The following is a 13,998-nucleotide window of genomic DNA, read 5'->3' as shown; positions in this document are numbered from 1 at the left end:
TTAAATTCACCCTGTACTATATTGAAAACACATTATTAACACATTATTTGACGTTTTACTTTGTGAATTTAATTTGTTTTTATAAATATACACTCATTTCAAATCTGATGACTGCAACACACTCCAAAAAAATTGGGAGAGTCCACTGTTTACCACTGTGTAACATCATCTTTTCTTTTAAAAACACTTATTAAGCATTTGGGCGCTGAAGACACGAGTTGGTTAAGTTTAGCAAGCGGAATTTTCCCCAATTAATCGATTATGCATTTCTTCAGCTCCGCAACTGTACGGGGCCTTAATAGCCTTATTTTACGCCACACATTCTTAATCTGAGACAGGTCAGGGCTGCAGGCAGGCCATGCTAGCACCCGCACTCTGTGCTTGCACAACCATGCGCTTGTAAACCAGGCAGAATGTGGTTTGGCATTGTCCTGCTGTGGATGGCAGCATATGTTGCTCTTTCTGCATTAATGGTGCCCTCACAGATGTGCAAGTTACCCATGCCACGGGTACTAACACACTCCCATACTATGACAAATGCTGACTTTTGGACCTGATGCTTATAACAGCTTGGATGGTCCTTTTCCTCTTTGGCCCAGAGAACACGACGGCTGTTTTGTCCAAAAATTATTTGAAATGTTGACTCATCAGACCACAAAACATGATTCCACTGTGCTACTGTACATCTCAGAAGAGACAGAGCCCAGAGAAGTGGGTGGCGCTTCTGGACAGTGTTGATGTATGGCTTCTGCTTTGCATAGTAAAGCCTTAACTTGCATCTGTGGATGCAGTGGTGAATGGTGTTGACTGACAAAGGTTTACCAAAGTATTCTCAAGCCCATGTCAGGATATCATTACAGACTCATGACAGTTTTTACAACCCCAATTCCTAAAATTTGGGACGCTGTGTTAAATGTAAATAAAAAAGAATGCAATGATTTGCAAATCTCATAAACCCATATGTTATTCACAATAGAAATAGAAAACATATCAAATGTTTAAACTGAGTAAATGTACCATTTTAAGAAAAAAATAAGGTAATTTTGAATTTGATGGTCGCAACACGTCTCAAAAAAGTTGCGACAGGGTAACAAAAGGCTGGAAAAGTGTTACTAAAATGAAACAGCTGGAGGAACATTCTGCAACTAATTAGGTTAATTGGCAATAGGTTAGTAACATGATTGGGTATTGGTGCTGATAATTTGTGGGGTGAGTGCTACCTTGTCATCAGTGCTGTGCCCTTTGTGTGCTGTGCTCACTGTCCTGGTTTGTCTAAATAGGAGTCCTGATTATCTTTTGGGTAGTGCCTTGGAACTTGCTGGAGTCTGTGGAGTGAATGAATTTGGATTGGGGTCATTTTCCTTGAGCTTATGGACTGGCTTTGGTCATGAAAAAAAATTACCTTGAGGTGTTATTTTTATTTTTGTTTTTCCTCTTTGTTTTGTTGAAGTTTGAGATGATTCTTTCTATTTCCTTGCATTCTATTTGATCTGCAGTATCCAAGTTAAGCACCACGCATATAGAGTATACTATAACTGTTTCAGTGTGTGGGTTTGTGGTATGTAATTTCCCCTTTTCCTTTTGTTGTGTTCATTTCTCATCCAGTTCTGCATTTCTGTTAAATCAGTTTAAAGCACTGCACAACAGTGTAATCACATTGTAATCACAGTGATTTTTTTTTTCTTTGCTTGCCTGTTTAGCTATTTTTGTTTGTTTCTTTTTTATGATCATGTTGTTTGTTTGTTTGTGTGTGTGCCTCAGTTTTTGTTTTGTTTTGTTTGACTTTTCTTGGATATTGAAGCTGGAGGCAAAGAAACAAAGCACAATGAATAGGATTATTAGGGTCTCTCTGATGAAAAAAATACATCTTTTTGGTGTGCAGGGTGCTGGTGTGGAGGTAAAGCTGGGCAGTTTGTTAGTTGATGACTCCCGCACCTACTGATTTCCATCCAAAGATTGAACATAAACAGGTTTATAGTGCCTGCACATGAATCCCGAAATATGGACTGCCAGTGTAAATATCTGTCAATGTCAATATCTATGAAGATATGGCTGCCACAGTGTCAGTGAGCTCTGCAAAATTGAAGGTGTCTCGATGTTGGACCAAGACATTTATTCATCTTTGGTAACCGTTTTGTCCTGGTAAGGATTACGATGGATCCTGAGCACTGGGCAAGAATGAGGATACACCTTGGATAGGACACCGGTCCATCACAGGGCACCATTCACATACACACAATTGTTGACACTTACAGCCACTTTAGAGTAGCCAGTCCGTGTGGTGTACATGTTGTGTTTTTGAGATGCTTTTTTGCATGATTTTATGCATTGCGCTGCTGCCACATGATTGGCTGAATGGATAATTGCATGAAAGTGTAGGTGTTCATGTGTTCCTAATAAAGTGGCTAGTGAGTATCAATTGTTTCCCACATTCTACAAATTCTATGAATCTAGATCACCTAAGAGATCATTTCTTTTTAATGTGAACCCTACCACTGTGCCCCTGAAAATGCAACTACAGTTCCTCGACCTCAGCTACTTCACTTAAGTTCATGGCCTCAACTCTGGCAAGCTTCTAGCTGATGTGACTGAGTAAGCTATAACTATCTTTACAAACATCTTTCCCAAATCATGAAATTGCTTTAGATTTACTTGATTATTTGGCTTCGTTACATTCCAGAAAGGCAAAAAATGTTTGCTTGACATGCTATCAGAATCTATTTGTATTTGTATTTGTCACATATCAAGAAACTCTGGACTCCACTTCCCATCAGCCACTGCACTGCACTGGTTGTCACATGACCACCTGCACTTGATTCACGTTTTGGTTAATGAGCACTCGTGTATATATAGTCCTTGTCTGCACCATTAGCTTGTCTTAGACCCCTGTGTTCCATGTTTCTTGATCTTGTTAGTTTATGTTTAGTTTTGCCACAGTATTATGCCAAGTAGTCTTAGATTCATGTTCAATGTTTTGTTTCTTGCCACAGTGTGTTTCCCAGTTGTCATAGTGTATTCGTTTCCTTCAATAAATGTCATTATCTGCACCTGCTTCTGGCTCAAACTCGAATCGTGACAGAACGAAAGACCTACAATCAGAAGCAGCAGATCGCCAGGATGGATAACTGGGGCGTCAGGATGCCACCAATGTTAGTGGAGTACTTTGCCACGTTACGCCAACAGTCGGAAGATTACCAAGCTGCGCTACGAAAGCAGCAGGTCGCCAGGTACAAGGTGGAGTTTGTGGTCGGGGCTAATACCATCTCCCACCCTCCCTCCCCTATTATGGCTCTCGTTCAGCCTGCCCGTTCAGCTGAGGTCGTCGCTCAGCCTCCCTGTTCAACTGTGGCCGTCGCTCAGCCTCCCTGCTCCATGGCAGATAGCGTTCCCCTCTTCTGCTTCGAGGAGACCCACGCTCCTCTCCCTGGCAGCACGGAGACCCACGCTCCTCTCCCTGGCCTTACAGGGGACTTCGCTCTGCCTTCCAGTTCAGCTGGGGACGTCGCTCCGCTTTCATGTTCCGACGAGGACGTCACCCTGTTTCCCTGCTCCGCCGAGTACAGTGCTCTGCCTTCATGCTCCGCCGAGTACAGTGCTCTGCCTTCATGCTCCGCCGAGGACGTCGCTCTGCCTTCATGCTCCGCCGAGGACGTCGCTCTGCCTCCATGCTCCGCTAAAGACGTCGCTCCTTTTCTTCGCTTCTCTCAGTGTGTCGCTCCCCCTTCCTGCTCCACGGAGGACATCGTTCCCCCTTCCTGCTCCACAGAGGACATCGCTCCTCTCCCTGGCCTCGCGGAGAACATCGCTCCCCTCTCCTGTCCCGTGGAGGACGTCGCCCTGCTTTCATGTTCAGCTGAGGAAATATCTCGGCCTCCCTGTGCCATTGTGGAAGCTGCCCGGCCTCCTGGTTTTGCTGGGGACATTTATCCCAGGGGACCAGGACCACCAGAGGGAGGACGTATAATTTTGGGCGCTCTGGGAGTAGCGCCCTTGGGGGAGGGTTCGGTCACGTATCAAGAAACTCGGGACTCCACTTCCCCATCAGCCACTGCACTAGTTGTCACATGACCACCTGCACCTGATTCACGTTGGTTAATGAGCACTCGTGTGTGTGTGTGTGTGTGTGTGTGTGTGTGTGTGTGTGTGTGTGTGTGTGTGTGTAGTCCTTGTCTGCACCATTAGCTTGTCTTTCGTTGTTTTAGACCCCTGTGTTCCATGTTTCTTGATCTTGTTAGTTTATGTTTAGTTTTGCCACAGTATTATGCCAAGTAGTCTTGGATTCATGTTTATGTCTCAGTGTTTGTTTCTTGCCACAGTGTGTTTCCCAGTTGTCATAGTGTATTCGTTTCTTAGTACGTTTCCTTCAATAAATGTCATTATTTGCACCTGCTTCTGGCTCAACCTCGAATCGTGACAGTATTTAGTTAAAAGTAATAAACAAATGCTTATGGAAAAAAGTTTCTGAAACTTTATTTAACTTTGTCAAAAAATTGCCTTCATTATATCTTACAAGGCAACATATTCCACATCAAATCCATAACCGAGGAATTTGTATATTCACTCATATGTGCAACTGGCTGTGTGTGTGTGTGTGTGTGTGTGTGTGTGTGTGTGTGTGTGTGTGTGTGTGTGTGTGTGTGTGTATATTATATTTTAATGATCTATGAATTTAAAAATACTATTTTCAATTGTTTCCTATGTACTGAAAAGCATGAAGGGTTCTTATGAGTTAAGAAGTATGGCTCAGCCCCTCATGTGTTTGCTTAGTGTCAGTGTTTGATTTTTGTGGTTAGGTAAACATGACTAAATAGTTTTACATGACAGGGAAACTAGCAAGGTTGGCAATTCCACAGGCATTATTGCGGTTACGGGCCATCAGGACATAACCTTTCATGCCCCACTCCTCACCCCAACTGTAAAAAGGAGCAAAAGAGAGATTAAAAAGGTATAAAGGTAAGCATGAAATAAGACATACATAAAGCTTTTCAAAATGTCAACATAACAGATGGTAAAAGTTGTAAAAAGAAAATCAACAGTTCTAAATAACCCACCTGTTTTTGACAATCCAGTGTTTTTTTCCCTTAGGTGTGGCACCATAGCCCACTGCCAGCACAGCATGGTTGATGCTCTCTTTGTCACAGTTGGGGTCATAATACACACCTGAGAGAAAGAACATATGAAGCTGAGCATTCTACACATGAGGCATTGCTTCTGTCTTTCACAAGGCTTGTTAATGCAGGAGTACCGTTAAGCTTTGTTTTTGCCACTCACCTCTCTTGTAAAACTGGAAGGTTGACTGCATTGCATCAATGCCTACAGAAACTGGGCCAACCTTAGCAACAGCAGATGCCAGTGCATACTCGCTGCCTTTCTTTACTTCTTTAAATCTTCTGCACTCTGCTGCCTTCCCAGATTTATTATATGCACACTGCTGGTCCTGCAGAGGGCAGTGTTCACACAAACATGAGAAGCAAAGTGGCAGAGAGACTGACAGAAAACACTGAACACCTGCATTTAATAAGTAATTTGATCTAACATGTAATCTTCATCAAATATATCTGTTTGCATGCTGGAAATCAAAAAAATAAAAAATAAACTCCCAGAAACCACTGAGAAAATTAAATCCATTAAATCTGAAAATTTTCTTTAAAAATGCCAGAGATCATGAACTGGAGATTTAAATTACATAAACTATAAAAGGACAATTTACCACAGAAGGTACTGTATACATCATCATCATCATACTAATTGTGTTTTATTACTTAAATATTTATATGCAGAAGAGAGGCATACCTGTCCCACATAGGGATAAGCCTCCTCAGAATCAATACCTCCGTTGTCTCTAACGTAGCTAAAAGCATTGGTCATGTATCCACCACCACAGCCATCATTCTCAGTCACACAGTCCACCAGGTTCTGAGGGCTGAGGTTTACCAGTTTGCCTGTGGTCTTCATTAGCTGACCTTCTAAAGCACCGACTGAGCTGAATGCCCAACAGGAGCCACATGAGCCCTTAAGTAAGGAGAAAAGCAGAATGCAAATTTTTATAAGCATTACCTCAGGTCTCTTATATTAAGAGCAATTATCAAAAATTAAAGCTACTAAGATTCGTGCTGTTAGAGGTCCTCTGTATCACGATCTCTCACCTGGTTCCTGACAGGCGTAACATAACCAAGTTTGCGGTAATCAATGGATTTGGGCAGTTTATCCAGTGAGTCAGGATAATAGGTATTCAAGGGATCATTGTCCATAGGAACCTGGAGACCCAGCAATTTCTCAGCTACTTCCTCTGTTGTCTAATTTGGAGAGACAGTTGTAGTTTACAGTTTAGCTCAAGCTTATTTAAAAGTATAATAACTGAATAATGTGAACTGTATTTCTATAGTTTAAGTATTATCAATGCAAACAAATGAATCAGAGCTTCAAAAAAGGTCTACCATTCGGGATGGTTAGGGTCAATACTACCCTGAAACACTGGACTGGCATTGGGATTGAATTTACCATAATTCACAGGCATGTTTTATACCATGACCACGTGTGATGTTGACTTACATGACATAATTTTTCATATGAACTTAGGACTCAAATCGTCATAAAGCATGCCACCATTACGTCTGCAATGTTTCTCATAAATTAATAACACAAAATCGTGAGCCGGCTTGGTTAATGTAAGGATGTCAGTATTAAATCAGTATCAAGTAATAATAGAAAGCTCTGACATAGGTATCATTTAAAGAAAAAAAAAAGGATTGGTTTATCCATTATATACTGTTCTTTGAGATTTTAAATAATTTAGAAAGCTATTCACTTCCAAAAAGTCAATAGTACCTTTTTTTACCTAAAGCACAGAATGACAAAGAGCAGACCTATAGAACATTAACTGCTTAAAGTTCTAGAGATCTAAAGTGCTATTTTTGGCATTCTAATGAACTAGTAATGAAGAAAAGTGATTCTGGGAAGCAAGATCTGAGGTATTCCTGACTAATTAAAAAATTCTCGACTTAAAAAAATGTAAAAGATCTGAAAACAATTCCTCTTGCCTGGATCTCAACCTGCTCTCACTTCCTGGTTAACAAATGCCGATAAAGAGAGCCTTTCGAAACTAAAAATTGGCAAAACTCTAATCAAACCATGTGTATTTTTATGTGTTTTATGTCAATGGGTTCCTTTAGAAAAGTGATATTTACCATGTCTCCAAGGTGGTTCATGCCTAGTTCATAGGTGTGTAGGCCCAGCTCATACTCTTGATTATGGCTCTCAATCAACCTCATGTTCTTCTCCCAGACAGACCTACGAATAGCGTCCTCGCCCTACCAGGTGCATACAAAGTGATTAGTTTTGTACACGATTAGCATATGTACATGATACTGTATTACTATATTTGATACAATTCCAAAATCCCAATAAACTGAGGTTATAAATTGTACTGTATTGAAAATGGAAATAACTTTTTCAGATAATTTGGTTTTACCCAATTGACTAATTGACTGGAATTACCAGCAGCGGCACGTCAGGCATAACAACTTTGTTTATTTAACAGTGAATAAATGGACATGCCTACTTAATCCATATGAAGATTAATTACACCACGATCATCAGAATCATGTGCTATGCAAACAAAACCTTTCAAACCCGCAAAAGAATTGCTGAAGAGAAAATAATTATTCCTACGACAGAAGCACATTCTGTTCTATAAAGATTTGCATACAGTATTTACTAACTATACAGTATAGAGTACATTACCAGGCCATTGTATTCCTTTCTGTGAGTAGTTTTCCAATTTTCCCATGATTCATCCAAAGATAAGGAATCCAGAAGATGGCTTACTGCAGAGCCCAGCAGCAGGAATAACACTAACCCATACTTAAACATAGTGCCTGCAGTGAACAAGTAAACAAGTCACGAGATCAGTGAGTCACAGACTCTGGCTACAGCGGCATACTGACTTCGTTACTGACTCACTTTGTCCATCTATAGCTGCGAAACATAATTTATCACAGGGGAGACCAACTCTAACATTTCAACATAAGATATATTCCTCGTTATTTGTTCTCTATAGAAAAAAAAATATTATGTTACATGTATTCCTGCCTTAAAGGGCTTAAAGGAAAGTGAAAGTGATGTAAAGCCCTGCTCGAGAAGAGGTCTAAGTCCAACGGCCCATAAAAATATAATCGAACCTTTAAAAAAAAAAAAAAAAAAATTTAATGACAATGCTAAAACAAACGAAATAAACTGTATCGAGTTACTTGAAACTGCGGATTTTGTTTCCAGGAAACGCAATGGATCAAGGTCTTCAGAGGATTTTAGTCATACCTTAAAGTTAGCGCGAGAAAACTCTTCAAGTCGCTTCTACAGCATGGAAGGTTTCGAACTCAGTCTGAAACGGTTAGACAACGGCTTTATGTGTTGAGCTTTTGAGGAAGTACTTCTTTTTACGAGAAAAAAAAGGAGGGAAGTTCATGAAAGTTTTTCTCATCTGGAATTCCAACCCAGTGTGATGATGTCAGGTGTCGAGTTACAGCAGCGTTCAGGATCAGGAAACTCGGCAGGGAAAACTGTAGACCTAAAATTATCCCCCCATACACTTTAATCTCTGTAGAACTGTTGTGATTTTGATGTTTCTATAAATTGCTATGATTGTTCAATTGTGATCTAATGTTCAAATTAATCCAAACTAAGTGTATAATGTTAAAAATGCAGAAGAATAATAGCATGATTAAATTGACTTTACTTTCTTAAATATATCAGTTTAGGTGTACCATCAAACCCTGATTTAATTTAATCAGTTATGTACTGTATACTATCAAATAACATTGTTTCATTACTTCATCCATATAAAAGGAATTTAAACTACTAACAGTTTATATTTGTTAAAAGGTTTTGCAGCAATCTGCACTGTTAGGAGAATATCATACAGTATATGGCTTTCCATTTGAATGAATTGTATGGTGTTACAACAATAAACAATATGTCAAGCTATAGTTTAGTTTCATGTGACCATTCTTCATACAAACTATGTGTTCTTGGTCTACTTATCACTCTCCATCAAACCACAAACATGTTTATATCCAATCTCCATCTTCTACCGCTTACTCCTTCTTCAGGGTCACGGGGAACCTGGAGCCTATCCCAGGAAGCATTGGGCACAAGGCGGGGTAAACCCTGGACAGGGTGCCAGTCCATCGCAGGGCAACAATCACATACACACTCACACACCCATTCATACACTACGGACACTTTAGACACACCAATCAGCCTACCATGCATGTCTCCGGAGGAAACCGGAGTACCCGGAGCACGGGGAGGACATGCAAACTCCACCCACACATGGCCCCGGCGGGACTCGAACCCCGGACCCTGGAGGTGTGAGGCGAACGTGCTAACCACCGTGCGCCCAAACATGTTTATATTTTATATTATATTAGATTAGACGAGATTAGATTATATAAATTGATCATGACTCCCTCTGTTAGTCAGCATCTTGAGGTGGCATGACTGTGTCTTACTCAGCATGTAAGGTATATTTGAACACTGTCCCGTGATCTTTCTAACAGACATACTGATGGCCATGACTATAACCGTCACCCTGGGAGGGAATTGTGTGTTTGGTACATTTAATGGGTAATTCCGTTTTTGTGCATAGCTGCATGCCATGTGCATGTTAGTCACAAATAAACCAGGATTCCCTAAATATCCACGATAAAAATAGCACTGCATGCTGGCATGACTGTGACACAGAAACATATATGAAGTTTTTCAATTAAACCACTAAAAGCGTAAATTAACATTTAATTAATTAATTTATTTATTTTTGTGCAGGGAAAAATCTATGATTATCTGTCATTAGCATTTCCTGGCAACCCCCCCCCAAACAATTCTATTAATCATACAGAAAAGGCATACAAGAATTCATACCAACAGGAAGCCCATCAATTGTGCATTTAGCACTTATTGTAGACTTATGTATGAGATTGACTGTGATTGAGTATGAGTGTGAGAAAGTGCAGGGTGCAGCTTTTGCTTAAACACACTCTCATCCTATCACCACTCTGTGTAATGAAACAAGGCCAAAGCACCATGCATCAAATGCAGTTCAGGCAGCTTACAGTTAAGCAGAGGTCACATAGGTCAGAGGTGATTGTAGTAATGCCTTTGCTTTCCAGGCTGAATAAATAAACACCATTACTCTCTGTCAAAATTGGAGATGTAGAATTGAACACCATGTTCTGATTTCCAACACACTTATGTGATCTTCTTCCAAACGTTGTGCTGGATTTAAATTTGATTTTACCAGTAAGGTTTTTCCCCCAAAAAAGTCCTTGTTCATAACAATTGTTTATATTTTGTAAGGTTTGTTTTTATATGTGTCCATTTTCTAAGTTACAGTAAGAGACTCCAGACAGTTAAACAGGCTTTCAGCAGCATCTGAGTGTGAAAGTCAGGACTATATGATTCATATTCTTTTCTTTTATGTTAATAAACATAACTCTGTTATTTCATGAAAACATAAAATGTTCATTTTTACTAAATTGGTATTTCTTTCAGATATTTCACTTTCAATGTATGTATAACATAATGATCAAATAATTTCATATGCTTCTCACAGAAAACGTCACGCCACTCTGGTACCAAGCCTGCTGTGACATCATGTGCCAAACATAGATAAAGAGGAACACTGGTCACAAGCTTATTTAAAAGGTAGCTGCTAAACATCACAAAGCCTAAAAATGCCACAGAAGTGAATCAGCACTTCTGTGATTATGGCAGGATTGCTATTTTGAAACTGCAAGCAGTGTAAACACATCATGGACCACTAAAACCTGCTGAACCAAGTACAAAACCTAATCCCCTGAGCACTTGAAAAAAGCAAAGTAAAGTTGTTTCTTTTCACATATCCTGATGTGTTCATACGTGATAAAAATCCAAAGGATGCTGTAAACCCAGAATGTGTTGTCAGTTGTTAAAGATTTAGCTAGTGGATCCAAAGTGATCCATAATGTGCAGGTATCTCATTTGAGTCACAGATGATTGCATTACATACGTTACGATTGCATTACATGCATTACATTTGAGGCCATTCAGTGTCTATGACTGCCAAATTGCCACTGTTTGGCCATTCTATCCACCCTTCTATCCAAAGTGACTTACAGCTGAGCTGAGCAGGGCTAGGATTCAAACCACAACCTCCAAATCAGTAGTCCAGAGCCCCAACTGCTGAGCCACCACTGCCCATCACTAACCCTATGGCATATTACACATTTAATCAATTAATTTGATATGTTCCATTTTTGCAGTTTGTCAGTCTTGTAACTACATACTACATTTTACTGTGTAGTTTCACTTAAATTTGCTTTAGTTACTGAATAATGCATAGTAGTTACTGGATAATACCCCTTGAGGATAAATAACCAAGTAATAAGTTGAGACTTTGGTGACCTTAGGAGAATAGCCCTCAAGAAACACACATTGAGTACACTGAATTTCCATGGGCTTTTCAGTCATCTTTAGAGACAGTTATGCTGCAAAGAGTAAGATGTAGATTTCTAGCTGATTTCTCCCTCAGGGAACTGTATGCAAAACTTCTTTAAGAATGGCTTAGCATTCTACCACAAACATTTCACATTTTGTTTGGTACCATTCTGGATAGGACTAAAGCTTTCTGGTGGTTCTAAATTAAGAAATTGAATGACAGTACTTTTGCTGGAGAGTACAAGATATGCTGTGAACAATACAGAAACATTTAAATGCAACATTCCAAAATAGGTGTAGCAACAATGCAAAAGGACTGTATTGACTTTTATGACTAAACCTTGAGGTCTATTTTATGTTCTTCATCCTATTTCATATAAGTTTTACTATTAAGACAGACTCACACAGACTCCCCCAACTCTCCCTTCTTCACTGAAAGCTATAAAGAGCAGGCAACATGTGTTTCCTGTTAGTTTGCATACCACTGAAAGTAGAATGTATCTGGAGGATAATCGTCTACTCAGCAGCCTCCATTATGATCACATGACTGAAAAGATATGTGTCAGGAGACTTTTAAGGCCTACAGTAGTTTTGCACCCTGTTGGTTGACATGAGAAATTAAATTTAACTTCTATCTTTCGGTGGTAAATTATTCAAATATGGCTGATCTACACAGACACAGTACCTTTTATTATGCTTTTTGGTTTATTGTCACGTAATGAGTTTGGATGGATGAAATCACAGTTAAGAATTTTATTGAAGAGCATAATATCCAGAGGGCAAGGCAAAAACAACAACAAAGACATGCAGAAGTCAGGTAAACAGGTTAGAGCAGGTAAGGCAGAAATCAAAGTCAAGGACAAAGCAGAATCATAACCAGAACAACAACACTATAGGAAGGCTTGGTAATAAACAGACAATAGCAACTGAGCACGTTACTTTGCAAAGACCTAGTGCCAGAACAGTCTCTTACATAGTGTGGTGTGATTGCGATTCTGATAAGGAACAGACATGTGTGATTAGTCCTCAGGAGAAGATGAGTGTCTGTGTGTTACATTGGGAGTTGTAGTCGCTGGCCATGTTTGTAGTTTGTGGTGCCTTCTGGGAAATGGAGTCGCTAGTTTGACATGACACCGTAGTAGAAGGTTTGAATCATTAAACTGGCTGAAAGATTTACAATATAATTTAGAACTTTCACAGTATAACTGTTTTTAATTTATACTAACATGTAATTTAAATGCTATGATAGTGAATAAGTTCCAAACCACAATTTAGAAAGATAAAGAAAAACAAAATACTTGTTTACCCATCAAATCTAGAGAATCTGTGTGATCAGAAAGTAAACTTTTTAGCTAGAAATATACACCAGTGTAGTATAATGAAAATATATAAGAATGCAGAATACAGAACAATTCTGGACAATAACAACTGATCATGATGGTGAAAATAATATTTCATTGTGTTCATCAGTGATATCATGAAAAGTGTACTGGCAAAAAAAAAAAAAAAAAAAAAAAAATCAAAAATTGTGTTTACTCCTTTTTCCTCACTATAATGTATCATTACAACACAATTTGTCAGTCACTCATTAGAAAATATGACTGTCCATCCCCAAAAAACCTAACTGCATGAATATAGTCCAAATTACTTGGACACAGCTAGCTAGCTCTGCTGGATATTATCACCAAACTACAAGCTAGACTGTAGCATTATTTATTTATTTGTTTGTTTGTTTGTTTGTTTATTTATTTATTTATTTATTTCAGAGTCGGCCTATAGATTTCATTAGCTACCTGATTGACAGTTTTATTGTCACAGGTTTTAAGCAGCCTTGTCATTTACAAACATCCATTAGGAAAATGTGGCAACTACATTTAGTCACAAATGTAAGCTCTTTCCCACATCCTCTTGTTTGAAGATGAAAAGACATGAAGGAGACAATTACAATGCCCTCTACTAATATTGACACCCTTGGTAAATAAAGAAGGTTGTGAAACAATTGTCTTCATTGTTTAACCTTTTGATATTTTGTTCAAAATATTCACAAAAATATATTTGTTAAGTGTAGGTCTGCAACAATGATTGGCACCCTTTTAGTCAATACTTTAAGATACCTCCCTTTGCCATGATAATAGCTCTGAGTTGTCACCTATATTGCCTGATGAGGTTGGTGAATACATGGCAAGGCATCTGAGACCATTCCTCCATACAGAATCTCTACAGATTCTTCAAATTTTGAGGTCCACGCAGATGGACTCTCCTCTACAGTTCACCCCACAGGTTTCTATGGGTTTCAAGTCAGGGGACTGGGATGGTCATGGCAGGACCTTGATTATAATGAGTTTTAATTGGTCACATATACAGTAGAGCACAGTGAAATTGTTTTCTTTAGCATACCCCAGCCTGTCAGGAAGCTGGGGTCAGAGCGCAGGGTCAGCCATGATTTTGTGGTTAGTAAACCTTTTTTATGTTGATTTTGATGTATGTATTGGGATCATTGTCCTGCTGGAAGATCCAACCATGGCC

General features: G+C 39.3%; 2 protein-coding genes across 4 annotated transcripts in view; one reads left to right on the top strand and one right to left on the bottom strand.

Annotated features, from left to right (window-relative positions):
* The window catches only part of LOC108272706 (protein S100-A1), a 143,211-nt gene that overhangs the window by 43,024 nt on the left and 86,189 nt on the right, over positions 1–13,998 (top strand). The window lies entirely within an intron of this gene.
* On the bottom strand, positions 4,446–8,487 carry ctsk (cathepsin K). 3 transcript variants are annotated; one of them, XR_008393413.1, is made up of 9 exons: positions 8,317–8,487; positions 7,744–7,877; positions 7,188–7,310; positions 6,147–6,296; positions 5,794–6,012; positions 5,272–5,437; positions 5,052–5,160; positions 4,644–4,913; positions 4,446–4,607 (listed from the first exon to the last, which is right to left on the bottom strand). XR_008393413.1 is itself a non-coding variant. In XM_017454357.3 (8 exons), exons 2-8 carry the CDS (start codon positions 7,870–7,872, stop codon positions 4,814–4,816), a joined length of 996 nt encoding a protein of 331 aa, XP_017309846.1. In that variant the 5' UTR covers positions 7,873–7,877; positions 8,317–8,487; the 3' UTR covers positions 4,446–4,813.

Source organism: Ictalurus punctatus, chromosome 1 (genome assembly GCF_001660625.3).
Source record: "Ictalurus punctatus breed USDA103 chromosome 1, Coco_2.0, whole genome shotgun sequence".
NCBI classification, from domain to species: Eukaryota; Metazoa; Chordata; class Actinopteri; order Siluriformes; family Ictaluridae; genus Ictalurus; species Ictalurus punctatus.
The sequence above is the reverse complement of the archived record's forward strand: the minus strand, read 5'-3'. Positions and strand labels throughout refer to the sequence as shown.

Bases quoted from the DNA above. Each gene is read 5' to 3' on its own strand.
- ctsk (XM_017454357.3), bottom strand. From the start codon at position 7,872: ATGTTTAAGTATGGGTTAGTGTTATTCCTGCTGCTGGGCTCTGCAGTA. The intron at 6,013-6,146 runs GTGAGAGATCGT...TCCTTACTTAAG, and splicing joins TTACGCCTGTCAGGAACCAG to GGCTCATGTGGCTCCTGTTG. The intron at 5,161-5,271 runs GTGAGTGGCAAA...TCTTTCTCTCAG, and splicing joins CTTCCAGTTTTACAAGAGAG to GTGTGTATTATGACCCCAAC.